The sequence below is a fragment of the Rhincodon typus genome, chromosome 14, assembly GCF_021869965.1.
Source record: "Rhincodon typus isolate 14 chromosome 14, sRhiTyp1.1, whole genome shotgun sequence".
NCBI classification, from domain to species: domain Eukaryota; kingdom Metazoa; phylum Chordata; class Chondrichthyes; order Orectolobiformes; family Rhincodontidae; genus Rhincodon; species Rhincodon typus.
The window spans coordinates 982977-999604 of record NC_063345.1 but is presented as its reverse complement, the minus strand read 5'-3'; the positions used below and the strand labels follow the sequence as shown (position 1 = coordinate 999604).

Below are 16628 nucleotides of genomic sequence, written 5' to 3'. Positions count from 1 at the left end.
CTCCCTGCTCGCTCCCCGGGTTACTGACTCCCTGCTCCCTGCTCACTCCCAGGTTATTGACTCCCTACTCCCTGCTCACTCCCCGGTTACTGACTCCCCGCTCCCTGCTCATGTGTATTCTCCCCTGGTTACTCATTAACTCTCTCTTGGCTAATCAATAACTCTTCATTTGTTACTAAGGGTGGGGGTGGGTGATGTTGAGGCTGTGCTCAAGAATTTGAAATAATTGCAGATGCTGTAAATCAGGAACAAAACCAGAAATTTCTGGAAAAGCTCAGCAGGTTTGACAGCATCTGTGAAGAGAAAACAGAGTTAACGTTTCGGGTCCAGTTCTGAGGAAGGGTCACTGGACCTGAAACCGTTAACTCTTATATTTCTTCACAGGTGCTGTCACACATGCTGAGCTTTTCCAGCAACGTCTGTTTTTGCGTAGGAATCTGGGGTGAGCTCAGAGAGGGGCACCAGCTGCACAGAGAGGGGTCTGTGAGTTCATGGTTTAATAAAGTGTGGGACACTCACTCTGAGCAGAATGGTGTCAGCAGTGTGGGTGATACTGCACTGACCCTCACCATAACGCCCAGCCCCTGACCCCACCTCCCAGGCTCCAGATCAATTTGATGTTTGTTGGAAATGTGTGGTTCAACCTGCATCATATCCACAAGATCGTGGCCCTAGAATCCTGCAACACAATAAAGCCATTCAGCCTTCCAATCCTTGCTGGCCCTTTGAATAATTTATCCAATTCATCTCCCCCACCCACATTCAGCTGGGCAGGTTTTTCCCATTTGAGAATTTCTTAAGTCCTTGCCTCAAAGTTATTGTTGAAGCAGCTCCTTTTCAGGCAATACCACTCACTCCTCAGCAACCAGTTTATCACTGGGGCCATTCTCAGACCAGGTCCCCATCCCAGCTGGGGAGCCACACTCTGGGAATTGTGCTGCCAACTTGGTTAAAAATGCACCTGGATCTTTTGATGACGATCTGTGACAGCTGATCATGTGATATATGACCCACAGCAGGATTACATGTCCTTTAGGGAGGGAAATCTGCCATTCTTACCCAGTCTGGCCTACATGTAACTCCAGGCTCACAGCAGTGGGGCTGACTCTCTCTGAGCCGCGGGGACAGCGGGCAGCGACAGTCTCTAGGCCGAGGCTGCGGGCAGCGACAGTCTCTACGCCGAGGCTGCGGGCAGCGACAGTCTCTAGGCCGAGGCTGTGGGGACAACGGGCAGTGACAGTCTCTAGGCCAAGGCTGCGGGGACAGCGGCTAGTGACAGTCTCTAGGCCGAGGCTGTGGGGAAGTGACGGTCTCTAGGCCGAGGCTGCGGGGACAGCAGCTAGTGACAGTCTCTAGGCCGAGGCTGTGGGGACAGTGACAGTCTCTAGGCCGAGGCTGTGGGCAGTGACAGTCTCTAGGCCGAGGCCGCGGGCACAGCGGGTAGTGACAGTCTCTAGGCCGAGGCTGCGGGCAGTGACAGTCTCTAGGCCAAGGCCGCGGGGACAGCGGGTAGTGACAGTCTCTCTCTCTCTGTGCAGGGACGAAGAGTTTTGAGTACGGGGGCTCACACTGGCATGAACGCTGCTTCACATGCAGCCGCTGTCTTAAGGAGATCGGCACTTCCAGCTTTGTCCCAAAGGGAGACGAGATCTACTGTATCTCCTGTAACGAGAAGAAATTTTCCAAGCACTGTGTCCACTGCCGAAAGGTGAGAGTGAGATGCAGACAGTGAACAGGCAGGATGCCTTTTATTATAACATGACAGTCCCACAGACACTTATCACTGAGTTTACATTTTCACACCTGGTGAGTTATTGAGCCACAAGCTGTGGGGTCAGATTCCAATAGAGAGAAGGCAACATTGGCTAATGGTGTAAATTCCCAGTGAATAATCACAAAATACCAGATTTATACAACGGTGTCTTTCTGAGTTGCACATGGACCACCTCCCATTTGACACTGGACTGGATACAGAATGCGACAATAACAGAGACTGCACTAGTTGTTGTCAGCTCCTATATACACAGTGAGCCTACATGGGTGACCGTGAGGGACTAAGAGGAGAGAGCAGTTTATGTCGTACAAGTTTGGGGGGGGGGGGGGGGGGTCATGTTGCGTTGAGTTTATGGTCGGAGACAGAGTTTGACACTAGACTGCAGAAGGAGCTGGTTTATGCTGTACGGCTTCCCAGAGTTACACATTGTGAAAAAGACACTAGCCGTTGAAGCTATTCTGGTCCTCTTCTATTTGTGATGTTTGTAAATGATTTGGATGAAGGAGTGGAAGGGTGGATTAGCAAGTTCGCGGGTGATACGAAGGTGGGTCATGTTGTGGATAGTGCGGAGGGCTGTTCTAGGTTACAAAGGGACATTGACAGGATGCAGAGCTGGGCTGAGAAGTGGCAGATGGAGTTTAACCCTGAAAAGTGTGAGGTGATTCATTTTGGAAGGACAAATTTGAAAGCAGAATACAGGGTTAACAGAAAGATTCTTGGCAGTGTGGAGGAGCAGAGGGATCTCAGGGTTCATGTCCACAGTTCCCTGAAAGCTGCCACCCAGGTGGATAGAGTTGTTAAGAAGGCATATGGTGTGTTAGCTTTCATTAATAGAGGGATTGTCTTCAAGAGCTGTGAAGTTATGCTCCAGCTATACAAAAGCCTGGTTCAGCCACATCTGGAGTATTGTGTCCAGTTCTGGTCGCCTCATTACAGGAAAGATGTGGAAGCGTTGGAAAAGATGCAGAGGAGATTTACCAGGATGTTGCCTGGAATGGAGGGAAGGTCTTACGAGGAAAGGTTGAGGGAGCTAGGGCTTTTCTCTTTAGAACGACGAAGGATGAGAGGTGACTTGATAGAGGTGTACAAAATGATCAGAGGTATAGATAGAGTAGACAGCCAGAGACTTTTTCCTAGGATGGTGGTAGCTTTTCTGAGGGGACATAGTTTTAAAGTGAAAGGAGGTAGATATCGGGGAGACGTCAGAGGTAGGTTCTTTACTCAGAGAGTGGTCGGGGTGTGGAATGCATTGCCGGAGAGGGTAGTGGAGTCGGCCTCATTAGGGGCATTTAAGCGGCTATTAGATAGGCATATGGATGACAGTATAAGGTAGCGGTGGAGGTTAGATAGACCTTAGGTTTCAGGTAAAAGTTGGGCACAACTTTATGGGCCGAAGGGCCTGTATTGTGCTGTACTGTTCTATGTTCTATTCGTTCTTGCACTCATCAGCACTAGGACCCAAGAACAATGAGACATTATTTCACATGGCATGAGAAGATGGTGATGATTGGTTGGGCCATGGAGATGCAGCAAGAACAATCTTCAATGGCAGACAAGGCAGTTAGATTCTGATTGGTCAGGGCATTGCCATGGGCATGCAGTAGAAAGTAGTTACTGCCAGTCAGTCATTGGGATGGACAGCCAAAGTACTTGGCAACAAACAGGCACTGAAACTCTCCGATCACAGTGGTTAGCACTGCTGCCTCATAGCACCAGGGACCCAGGTTCCATTCTAGAATTGGGCACACACTCCCTGTGTCTGTGCGCTTTTGGGGTGGCACGGTGGTTCAGTGGTTAGCACTGCTGCATCACAGCGCCAGGGACCTGGGTTCGATTCCACCCTCGGGCGACTGTCTGTGTGGAGTTTGCACATTCTCCCTGTGTCTGTGTGGGTTTCCTCCGGGTGCTCTGGTTTCCTCCTGTGGACTTGTTGGGCTGAAGGGCCTGTTTCCACACTGTAAGGATACTATTCTATTCACACTTCTATTTGTGTGGTAGGCAAAAATGTCTTTGTGGCTTGACTGCAGCATCTGCTTAGTGGGCCAAGCTACACATTTACTGCACTGTAGCAGCATGATTTAAATCAGAGAGAGACTGGTTAGATTCCTGTTGTCAGGGTGAAGGAGTGAATTGGTCATGAGGGATCAGAGCTGGGGACAGGCAGCTGCTCTCCTACACATTTCAGAAATTTCTACAACGTTTGAGAGATGATGTACATCATACAGGCAGCACCATTCCATGACCAAATGAATAATGACCCGTTTACAGGGAATCTGAAGTTCTGCTTCCCCCTGGTGAGCAGCCATGGAAATGTTTGAGTCAATTAGCTTTTCGATAACATACTGAAATCTGACTCTAACAGTAACTCAGGATTAATTTCATAATTTCAATGTAGATTAATGGTGGTTATGGCCATATAACGTCTCCTTTGCCTGGTTGGGAAAGAGATGAATTTGTTGACTTCTGTTTCTCCTCCAAACATCAGGAGGTTTAAATTGAGCTCCATGCCGATAGTGTCGGTCTGGAGACCCACAAGTCCTTGGGTTTGCAGCATCATCATGTTTAGCAATGGAGCGAAGGGAACAGATGCTCAAGAGGTCAGTAACAGCAGCAGTTATCCTGGGTGAGGGAAGATTCGGAGTTAGGGAGGAGCAAAGCCATTAACAGAGCTATGGGTCTGTTCCGATCAGATTAACGTTGTGGGGGTCCTTTGGCTGATGTTACTACTGTCTGAAGTTGTGAGCTGTCTACTGTGTTTCAGACCATCACCAGCGGAGGACTGACCTATCGTGATGAGCCTTGGCACACAGAGTGCTTTGTGTGTAAGACATGCCGGAAACAGCTGGGTGGTCAGCGATTCACTGCACATGAGAACTTTCTCTACTGTGTTGACTGCTACAGTAACTTCATTGCCAAGAAGTGTGGTGTTTGTCACAAGCCGGTGACTGGTGAGTTACAGCACCTTGCTATTTTACTCTCTAAACCAGATTCTTAAAAGAGGTGGCTTTGGTGAAGGATGCCAGTATTCACCTTAGTGATTCCTTCCCTTACTCAACCAGCTTTCACACCGTGTGCACACACTGCGGGGTTTGGGGGGGTCGGGGGGGGGTGGGGCGGAGCGGTCACAGTCCATTCACAAGTCCCAGCATTCCATCAAAATCTGGAACAGCCTTTCAATGTAATTGATCAGCTGTATTATCCTTCCCCCACTGCACTGTAGCCTTCAACAGAAAAATCACCAGCCTCCAACAAATCCTCCTTCTGGACTATCTTGGTGCAGTTTCCTTCACCCATTCCACTCCACCTTCCATTAACAGGCTGTTCCAGCATCTCTGGTGAGTGTCTATGGCTGCAGCTCCTTCTCGCAAATCTGTCATTGGCTCCTTCTCCATGATGCCACAGTGCAAACACAGTCAGATTGCACTGGAATGTCAACTACCCAGCATTACCCCTACCTCAGAACGATCAAAGGCTTGTCTGACAATCACTTCAGGATTTTCCACATTATCCAGTTGAGACCAAGGTGATGGCATCTGCTGGCCACGACCTCTGTTCCTTAGTCACCAATTTCATTCCTCTCCTTGGCCTCCCTCCATTTGAATCAAATTGTTCAGTTTTCCAATAAAGGCAAAATGTTGGAGATCTGAAAACAGAGAACACTGGAAATATAGAAGATAGGAGCAGGAAGAGGCCATTCGGCCCTTCGAGCCTGCTCTGCCATTCGTCATGATCATGGCTGATTGTCCAACTCAACAGCCTAATTCTGCTTTCTCCCCATAACCTTTGATCCCATTCACCCCAAGTGCTATATCTAGTCGGCTCTTTAACACATTCAATGTTTTGGCATCAACTACTTCCTATGGTAATGAATTCCACAGGGTCACCACTCTTTGGGTGAAGAAATGTCTCCTCATCTCAGTCCTAAATGGTCCACCCCGAATCCTGATTGTGACCCCTGGTTCAGGACACATCCAGCACTGGAAACATTCCCCTGCATCTACCCTGTTCAGTCTGGTTAGAATTTTAAGTCTCTACGAGATTTCCCCCCTGTCATTCATCCGAACGCTCGCAAAAACAATCCCAACCTAGTCAGTCAATCTCTCCTCATACATCCGTCCCGCCATCCCCGGAATTTATCCTATTAAACCTTTGCTGCACTCCCTCAAGAGCAAGTGCATGCTTCCTCAGAAAAGGAGACCAAAACAGCACACAATATTCTAGGTGTGGCCTCACCAAGGTCCTGTATAACTGCAACAAGCCATCCCTGCTCCTGTACTTGAAACCTCTCGCAATGATGGCCAACATACCATTTACCTTCTTTACCACCTGCTGCACCTGCATGCTTACCTTCAGCGACTGATACACAAGGACAGCCAGGTCCCACTGCACACTCCCCTCTCCCAATTTAAAGCCATTCAGGTAGCAATCTACCTTCTTGTTTTTGCTTCCAAAGTGAATAACCTCACACATTTATCCAAATCATATCATATCTGCCATTGATTTGCCCTCAGCAGGTCTGGCAGTATCCATGGAGAGAGAGGCAGAGTTAAGTTCAATGGAACACCAAAAAGTCAAATTGAGCTTGAAACATTAACTCTCAAGTTCTTGGGAGCAGTAACATGCACTGAAGATAAAGGAAAACCAGTGGATGTATAGTATTTACATTTCCAGAAGGCATTTGATAAGGTGTCATATCAGAGGTTATTGCAGAAAATCTCATGGTGCATGGGTAACACACGTGAATGGATAGAAGATTGTTTTCCTGTTAGTGAGTCAGAGTAGGAATAAGTGGGTCTTTCAGGCTTGCAGGATGTCACGAGCGGTGTGCCACAGGGGTCAGTGCAGGGGCCTCGGCTCTTTACAATTTATGTAAATAATTTGGATGAAGGGATCAAAGGTATGGAGCTAAATTTACTGATGACACAAAGATATGTAGGAAAGTAATTTGTGAAAAAGTTGTGAAAAAGGACAAAAGGAGCCTACAAAGGGATATAGATAGGTTAAAAGAGTGGGCAAAGATCTAGCAAATGGAGGACAACATAGGAGAGTATGAAATGGTCCGTTTTGGCAATAAGAAATACAAAAGCAAATTATCTGAATGGTGGGAGGTTAAACAGAGATTTGGGTGTCCTCGAGTATGAATCACAGAAGGTTAATATGCAGCTACAAGTGATCAGGAAAGCTAATGGAATGATATGGTTTATTGTAGGGGAATTTGAATGCAAAGTCAAGAGGTTATGCTTCAGTTATACAGGGCATTGGTGAGACCACATTTGGAGTAATGTGTACAGTACTAGTCATGACACTTATGGAAGGACGTTAATATATTGGAAGCAGTTCAGAGAAGGTTTACTGGACTATTACCTAGAATAAGTGGACTGCCTTATGACGAAAGGCTGGACAGGCGGGACCTGTATCCTCTGGAGTTTAGAAGAGTCAGAGGTGACTTAATTGAAACAAAAAGTCCTGAAGGGACTTGACCAGGTGGATGTTTAAAAGATGCTTCCTCTTGTAGGAGAATCTAGAGCCAGGGATCATAGTTTAAAATTACAAAGTGCCCATTTAAGACAGAAATGAGAAAACATCTTTCGGAAGTTTGAGTGTCTTTGGAATGCCCTTCCTCAAAAGGCAGTGGATGTAGAATCTTTCAATATTTTTAAGGCAGAGGAAGATAGATTCCTGATGACTAAGGGGGCGGGGGAGGGATGGTGGTGAAAGATTATCAGGGGATAGCAGTGTTTGCAGGAATATAGAGTGTTAAATAGATATAGATGTTAAAATCAGATCAGCCAATATCTTATTGTTTGCCAGGCTTGAAGGGCCAAGTGGTCTACTTTTCCTTGTTTGCATGTTGTTTCATGGTTCCAACTATAAACCATGTATGATACTATTTTTCTGTTATGTTGCCCTGTTCCTAGGGTTTGGAGGAGCTGAGGTTGTAACCTATGAAGAACGTCAATGGCACAGCGACTGCTTCAAGTGCAAGAAGTGTTACAGCTCCCTTATCAACAAGCGTTTTGTTACCCACAACAGGGATGTGTACTGCCCCGACTGCGCAAAGTCCCTGTAAATCCTGGCTCATGCCACTCAGTAATGCAAAACACTTGAATGGCACTTGCTGTTCAGATCCATTAACCTGTTATTGCAAAGCTTTAGAAAGTAACCAAATGCTTTTAAGGCAGTACAATAGCACTTGCTTGCAATCGTTTCAGAATTTCTTTACTATGACAGTCGTATTTCCAGCAATGCTAAGTATTAACCTCCAGCATGGAAAATAGCTAAAGGTTTCAAATAAAATCTTAAGTTTAATTCAAATGGCTGCAATAATTTTGTGACTTTATAAATGAGCTTCTTAAAACTGTAAAAATAATAAAAAGCTTGAATAATACTTAATCATATACGATGCTTTTGACTCTGTACTACTGTGGTATTTGACTGCATGCATTACTCACCCAGGCATCTTGTCACTTCAGGGGTCGGTTTTTTTTTCTTGCAATGAAATGTACTGGTTTAAAATTTAAATCAGTTTCCATCCCATAATACCATATGCAGGATGCTGCGGAACTATGATTGCTTTGAGATATTTTCGTATATGATGTGGATCACATACAATTCAAGCTGTATCAGGCTTCCATGTCGATACTGAAATGTTCTTCCATGGTGATACTAAACAATTTGGATAGCAGACTGATGTTTTTTGTTTTTATCCAGCCTCAAAACAATTAATGTTTTAAACACACAACTGTGCAGGCGTGAATGTTCTTGTTTATATTCCAGTGAATACACATTTGTTCAGTATGTACCTTTGGATTTGTTTGCACACTAATGATAGTTAGACTCCAATTTACTGTTGCTTTTGCAATGACTAACCATGTTTGCCATGTGGAAATATGTAAATGGAATAGTGTGTGACCTCATAGCATGCGGGGTCACTATCCAATTCAGTACCTGGACAATCAATGAATTATTTGCAGCATGATGACACTGTGCCTTAATAAAAGGCTTTCAAACCTCCATGCAGCTATGTGCTTTTTGGAATTAGATAACTAGCTTTTCAGTTCAGAATGAGCAGTGATGGGCACAATCTGCTTTTTTCACCAGAGTTACATGAAGATAAACATATATCAAACTGACTCCCACAGCTCTGAGGACACTGATTAGCAGGGGATCCAAAGAGCAGCAAATAGATGTAAAGTAATTGGCAGAACAATTGGGGATATGAGGAAGAGCTCCTTTAGTCAGGTTTAGGCTCTGACCTGACATGACCTGAATGGGGCAGGACAATTCCATTGGATTTCTGAAAAGGTAGGATAAAACAGCTGAGACTAACTGATAGGATATCAGGGAGAAAGCTGGGATCTTTGACTAACTTGGAAAGCTCTATCAAAGGGCTAAAATGGACACAATAGGCCAAATGGTCACTTTCTGCACTGCGTGATTCACAAATACTCAGCGCATAGATTCCACTAAATGTACAGAAACAGCCATTACATCAAACCAGTCGGTGTCACTGTTTCTGCTCCACACAAATCTTTTCTCTGCATCATCTTACCCTATCAACATATCCTTCTATCCCTTTCTCCCTCATTTAACTTTCCCTCAAATGTACCAATAGCCTTCAAGTCAACATAAGAATTAGACCATTCAGATCCTGCAGTTTATTTCACAATTGAATTCCACATTCTCTGGGTGAGCAGGATTTCCCAATGGGATTTATGACCGTCTTGCTCTCTCACTTTGCGGACTCCTAGTTCTGCTCTCTTACAAGCACTAGTCTTTTTCCCACATACCCATCAATCCCACTACTAGCATTATCCTTGGCCTGAATGATAAAGATTGAGCCCAGCAATACTCATTGCTCACCATCTTTCACAGACGGAGATTCTTTATCAACATCAATAGGAAAAGAAACTTTAATATTCAAAGGAAAGTTGTCAAGAGTAAAATTAAATGGTAAACCATGTCCATTTTTTATTTTGTAAAATTGATTGAAGTGATACACAGATTTTGCTATTTACATACAGCTGTCAACAGGGCACTGAATAAGAGTAATGAGCACAGCCAGAGGGGACTTCAGTTGGCGATTGTCATTTTCTTGCAAAGGTTTCAAGTTAACTATCTTACAAAAATACACTCAATGGTTAATCTAAGGCACTGCTCTAGTCTAACTCAATGCTGCATGTAGTGAGCTCAACAGTTTTCAGCATTTGATACAGACTAGAAGATTCTGATATCTAAAACCTGCACCAAGGGAAAGATTGACAATGCTCAGCTAGGAAACAAACTAATGCAATTGTAATGAGTAGTTTAAACAAAGAAAGAGCAGCCATTGAAGAAACAGCTTCCCTTTAAGAGGAGTGGACATGGCTAAGCAGGTAATCATTGCTGGCCCCGTGGATGAGGTTAACAGGGAACGTAACATAAATTAGATAAAGAGGTAATAGCTAATAAATGTAACAGATGGGGCAAGTGCAGTAAAAAGAAGGCAGCTTCCTATGCAAGGTAGCAGCTATTTAATTCCATAAGCTAAGAAAACATACAGTTTCACTTCAGATTTGTACGTGCAGAGAGCACGTGGATATGATATGAATTAGCAAGTTAAGGGCCACAGTGAACAGGTGGTTTAAACTTGCTGGATGGTGTTGGCATAATTCTCAACGATACAACCCCTAATACATGAAGAACATTTAAAAAAGGTGTTCATTAAGAAATGGTTTTGGTGGCCCAATACTGCCTGTATGTACAATAATACTTAGATTTATATGGAGAAACTTAAATACATTAAACAAAGAAAACTTATCTTAAAACGAGTCAAATACATGTAAATATTAATTTGCTACCTACAAATACTTGAGTTTATCAACTGAAGCCATTTCATTTTTAATGTACGTTAGTAGTGCAGGCTTATTTGAAAATACAGTATTCTAGAAGGTTTGACATAGAACAGGAGTATGTTTAAATAACATTAGCTCACAATTTGGTTTCCTATTGCAGTACATGTAAGACACAAACTTTGTAAAGAAACACCAACCAATATTTTCATATTAGAAAGCCTAAGCATCTCTCACCCACCTAGCATACTTCTTAAAAACTAGCCTCTCCTATACCATTAACTCTTTGTCCTAATGCAATGCTCATGGAATTAAATCTAAAAGATCCAGATATTGCAAAGTATGGCTGGAGAGGGGGTGGGGTGGTGGGGAGGAGAGAGAGAGAGAGAGGGCGTGGCAGAAGACAGAGGGGAAAGGGGCGTGGGGAGGGGTAGAAAAGAGGCAGACAGAAGAATGGTCACGGGGTGAGAGGTGGAAATGGGCTGAGAACTTTCTTTAGGTAGAATACTCTCCCAAAGGACAAAGACTTCAGCCACTAAAAGTGAGCAGAGCACTTTAAAGATCACAAAATCAAACCTGTGTCACAAACAAATTTAATTTTGCAATTCTAACAAAACATGTCTCAGCTCTGAATCAGAATTGAGAATTTCCTCTTTAGTTCCATCACTTCTGTCAACAGGTTTATTTTAACACTTTCTTAAAAAAAGTAAGTTTTAACAAATAGAACTGGGATAATTCCACTGCAAACACTGAGGTATAGACACCCTTTGCCCTGCAGTTGGGGAGATGGAACATTCATTCAGGATGTGGTATCAGACCAGAATGGCAAATGCCACTAGAATGAAAACAAAGCTGGCCTGAATATCTGGTCAGACAAAACAGTGTAAGGAAAGGAATGAAATGTCACCTGATTACACTCACTGCCAAAAGCAGATCATAAAAATCAAAAGAACTATCAGCCACTGAGGAAACAAACAATGTAGTCAAGGAATATGCCCCTGAAACTTTGAACGGTGCAAATGAGCATCTCTATGTGACATTTCATATGCCATCTTTGTTACGATCCTGTTAATTCTTCTGGGAAAGAGGAGGAAACTCCAGAGAAGCAGCTTCATGTAACAAGGCCTTCAGCACGTCGTAAAAATACTGAATATGCAAGTGCAATCACAAGTGATGTTCAGAATCAAGCTGTTTAGAGTCCTGAGAACACACAACAAATTGAGAGGGTTACGTACAATACGAATCTACAGAACAGGGGAAATAAAACTCTGATGTTTTTTGCTGCACAGAAACCTCCTCTTAACCCATTTGATCTCATTCTGTATCAGCATATCCTCTTCTCCCTCGGATGTTTAGTGGCTTTCCCTTAAACAAACTCATACTATTTTGCTTAACAGATCTCATATGTTGCACATTCTCCACACACTCAGGATAAAGGAACTTTTTCCCAAATCTCCACTTAAGATTCACCATCTTAAATGGCTGACCTCTAGTTTTGATCTTTTCAAAAATGCGATTATTTTCTCTACGCCTATCATATATTTGAAATTAAGCCGAAGATCAGTTTACAGTTTTTAAAATGGTCTTATAAACTGCATTACTCCTTTTACAGACATGCACATCTGTACCCCTCTTTGCTCACTCCTCCTTTTGAAGTGTACCACCTCCCACTGACCTCAATTGAAACTGGTTTGCTGTTTATTATATTCTACTGTAAGGAATTAAAACATCAAAGCATGCCCTTTCAGGATGGCAAACTGAATTCCACTTTAAATCTTAAAACGATGAAAGGCTTGCTAGAAGGGAACTTATTTTGTTCAACTTGAATATCACCAGACGGGCTGATGGGATCCGGGCATTGTTGGCTGGACCAGCATTTATTACCTGTCCCTAGTTGCTCTTGGAGAAGTTGGTGGCAAGATGCCTTCCTGAACTGCTGCAGTCTGTGTGCTGTGAGGTGACTCACAAATGTTCTTAGAGAGGGAATTCTAGGATTCTGATGCAGTGACACTGGAGGAATAGCAATATATTTCCAAGTCAGGATGATGAGTGGCTTGGAGGGGAGCTTGCTAGGGGTGGTGTTCCCATATATTTGCTGCCCTTGTCCGTCTGGTTGGAAGTATTTGTGGGTTTGGAAGGTGTTAAGGAGCTTGTCAAATTTCTGCAGTGCATTTTGTAGATGGTAAACACTGCTGATACAGACTGCCAATGATGGAGGCAGTGGATACTTGTGGATGTGGTGCTAATCAAGCGGGCCGCTTTGTCCTGAACGGTGCAAAGCTTCTGGAGTGTTGTTCGAGCTGCACCCATCCAGGCAAGTGGGGGGTATTCCATCACACTCCTGAGTTGTGCCTTGCAGATAGTGGACAGGCTTTGGAGAGTCAGGAAGTGGGTGACTCGCTGCAGTATTCCTAACTTCTGACTCACTGTTGAATATAAAATTATTATTTTTGGATATGTTAGTACATTGTGTCTTCCATTCACTCTCAGGTTGATCCATAGAAATCTGATCCAGTTGAGGGATGGGCTAGGCCATGTTGAGGGCAGCAGAGAGTACACCATGGTCTGCAGGCACGTACTGGCAAAGAGTTGGTATGATGGTACCTTTCCTTCTCTGAAGTGTATGACTGAACCAGCAGCTTTATGGCACTTTTTCTGATAGCAGATTTCTTAAAACTATTCAAGTTCTCAAACTGCTACAATGGGATTGAATTCCGGTTTTTGGAATAACTGGTCCAATGCACAACACTACTGTACATCAATTTCTATCAATCTTAATTGGATTGGTTACAGAGTCATCTTTAAACGATGCCAAGAATCAGGACGAACTTAACCTCTATTCAGAAAACACTGTCGGAAAGTCTTGAATCAAACTCTACCTGATGTTTCCTCAATAGGTTTGGTCAAGGATGTCACTCTTCCTCCATTCTCTTCAAGTGCATTGATACAGCTCTCAGAAATGCCAGCAATATCGATCAAGTTTTGGTTACAGTCATCAGCACTGCAGGGAGTGACTGCTAATTTGGTGGTCTTTGAACAAACATCAAGGTCCATATAATCCTTGAGGATCCATGTACTACTCGCTTTTCCATTCTGATGCCCAACACTTCGATCTACTTCATTTACATGCAAGAGTTCAGATACAACACAGTCTTCCTTTGGTACAGGGCTTAAATAGGAGAGAGAACAGGATGAGAATGAGGTGGCAGCAGTCACAAGATTTACAGCAAATAAATTACACCATTTGACTACATATTTACCTGTTATTCTTACTATTAGGAAAATTACAGACCACTGGCGTCAGTTTAGACAGGGTGAAACAAACACCGAAAATGCTGGAGAAACTCTGCAGATTTGGCAGCACCCACACAAAGAAAAACAGAGTTGATGTTTTGAGTCCAATGTCTGTGTTTTCATATAGCTTATAATTCTGTTCAGTTTCTCTAAATTTAGGTTTTATACAGCTGATTAAGCAGAAACAATGTGATAACACTGTCTGTATACAGAGCCTCAGTTACCCCCACAGCAAGATCTAACAAGTAGAAAGGACACGAATGGCCCAATACCTAAACCACCAAATCAATCTTTATAAACAATGCAGCTTGTAGCTCCCCAGATACTGAACTGGGGCATCAGCAAGGGTTGAGCACTGAAGGGGATGAAATATGAACACACAACTTTTCACTCACCCTGAGAATGTAACTGCTAAATTAAGCAGACACTTGTTTCGGAATTCAAATATACCCTGTCATTTATTAACAGACATGTAGATAATCCTCATGCTCCTTAACTAGCAAAATCCATGATTAGACAATACCCAGGGGCCAAACATTTAACTCTCAGACGTACAAGTAACCATCAACATCATTGCTCTGGTGCTTTGGCAGGACTGTGATAATGGATTACAGCTATATACCCTTCCAGCCATCTCTTGGCGGGCAGTTCAGTGACCAAGCACTGGTGCGGGACAGATTCATTGAAATTATCCCACACAATCGTAGAAGGTGTAGCACTAACCACTTCACCTTCTCCCTCGCCCTCTCCCTCCCTCCCTACCTCCGTGCACACACCTTCCAGGCAAAGCAGCGATTGCGCATACTTCTTTCAATCTAGTTTACTGTATTTGCTACTCACAACGCAGTCTACTTTACAGAGAGGAGACCAAACACAGACTGGCCCACCACTTTGCAGAAACAATGTGCGCTCTGCCCACAGAATGGCTACAACTCGCCAGCTGCTTGCCAGTTCAAAAACCATCTTGCTCCCATGCTAATATTTCTTCCAGTTTCTCACAGTCCTTGCATGTTATTTTGTATATTAAAAGCAGAACAGGAGCATTTATACAGAGTTTTTAAGAAGGAATGGATACCCAAAAAGCACAATCCACCATTACCTCTGTAACGGACCACAACAAGACGACACAACAACGGCCAGACACACGAGTCACCCTACTGTACATCAGAGATGACCACAAGACTACTCAGACCCCTAGGCATCAGGGTAATCCACAAACCAACAACCACCCTACGACAGCTACTTTCATACTTAACGGACCCCAATAAAACTAGTGTCATATACAAAAATACCATGCAAGGGCTGTGAAAAACATTACATAGGCCAAACTGGAAGAAAACTGATAATAAGGATACACTAACACCAACTAGCCAAGAGACACGACCAATTCTCGCTGGTCTCAATACACATGGACAAAGAAGGACATGAATTCGTCTGGGACAACACATCCATAATAGCACGAGCCAAACGGAGACATGCCAGGGAATTTCTGGAGGCTGGGCATTCCAACCGGAACTCCATCAACAAACACATTAAACTGGACTCGATACGAAAACCACTGACAAACAGAACCGGAAGTAATGCCAACCACCCCAGCAAACTGAGGCATATCAATATGAAGTGGGACAGAACACCAACGCTTCACTGGAATTGCACTGACGATGTTACCTAGCAGGGTGACGAAACATCTGCAACCAAACTCACCAGCTCGGCGAGCAAGTCTACAACCTCATCCACAACCCGAGCTACAAATCTCCTCAAAAACTTCAGTCAGAGACTTCTACAGCACGGAGACAGGCCCTTTGGCCCATGCCTATCCACCTGCGTTGCCACCTTCAGGGTACAATGGACCTGAACACCCAGGTCTCTGTGCATCAAATTTTCCCCAGGGCTTTTCCATTTACCATATAGTTCGCTCTCGAATTGGATCTTCCAAAATGCATCACCTCGCATTTGCCTGGATTGAACTCCATCTGCCATTTCTCCGCCACTGGCATGATTAGAAAGTTTGCGGATTACACTAAAATAGGCGGTATTGTGGACTGTGAGGAAGTTTATGCAGTTTATACCAAATCATTGCTGGGTCCATTGCTGTTTGTTATCTATGTCAATGATTTGGTATAAACTTCAAACTTCCTCACAGTCCACAATACCGCCTATTTTAGTGTAATCCGCAAACTTTCTAATCATGCCTTGTACATTCTCATCCCAATCATTGATATAGATAACAAACAGCAATGGGCCCAGCACCGAACCCTGAGGCACACCATTAGTCACAGGCCTCCAGCCCGACAAGCATTCTTTCCACTATTACTCTCTGCTTCCTACCATCAAGCCAAGTGTGTATTCAATTTGCCAGGTCTCCCCGAATTTTATGTGATCTAACCTTCCAGAGCAGCCTACCATGTGGAACTTTATCAAAGGCCTTACTGAAATCCATACAGTCTACTTCTACTGCCCTGTCCTCCCCTCAACCTTCCTGGTCACTTCAAAGAACTCTGACAGATTTGTGAGGCATCATCTCCCACACATGAAGCTACGCTGACTACTCCTAATCAAACCCTGTCTTTGCAAATGCACGTATATCTTACTTGAAGATTTTGAGGTATCACTTACCTACCACAGATGTTACGCTTACTGTTCTATAATTCCCAGGATTTACTTTGCAGCCCTTCTTGAATAAGGGCACAACATTCACTACCTTTCAGTCTTCTAGGACCTCACCCGTG

General features: G+C 43.9%; 1 protein-coding gene and 1 long non-coding RNA gene across 2 annotated transcripts; one reads left to right on the top strand and one right to left on the bottom strand.

Moving 5' to 3' along the window:
- The first annotated feature begins 529 nt into the window (after positions 1-529).
- Positions 530-8788, top strand: LOC109918307 (four and a half LIM domains protein 1-like). The gene is made up of 4 exons (XM_048605248.1): positions 530-547; positions 1520-1708; positions 4536-4722; positions 7693-8788. The coding sequence occupies exons 1-4, from the start codon at positions 530-532 to the stop codon at positions 7842-7844; spliced, it is 546 nt and encodes a 181-aa protein (XP_048461205.1). The 3' UTR covers positions 7845-8788.
- Positions 8789-9715: 927 nt separating this feature from the next.
- Positions 9716-13848, bottom strand: LOC125484845. Its single transcript, XR_007263667.1, has 2 exons — positions 13485-13848; positions 9716-11805 (listed from the first exon to the last, which is right to left on the bottom strand). It is a non-coding gene; the product is annotated as an uncharacterized LOC125484845 (long non-coding RNA).
- Positions 13849-16628: the final 2780 nt, after the last annotated feature.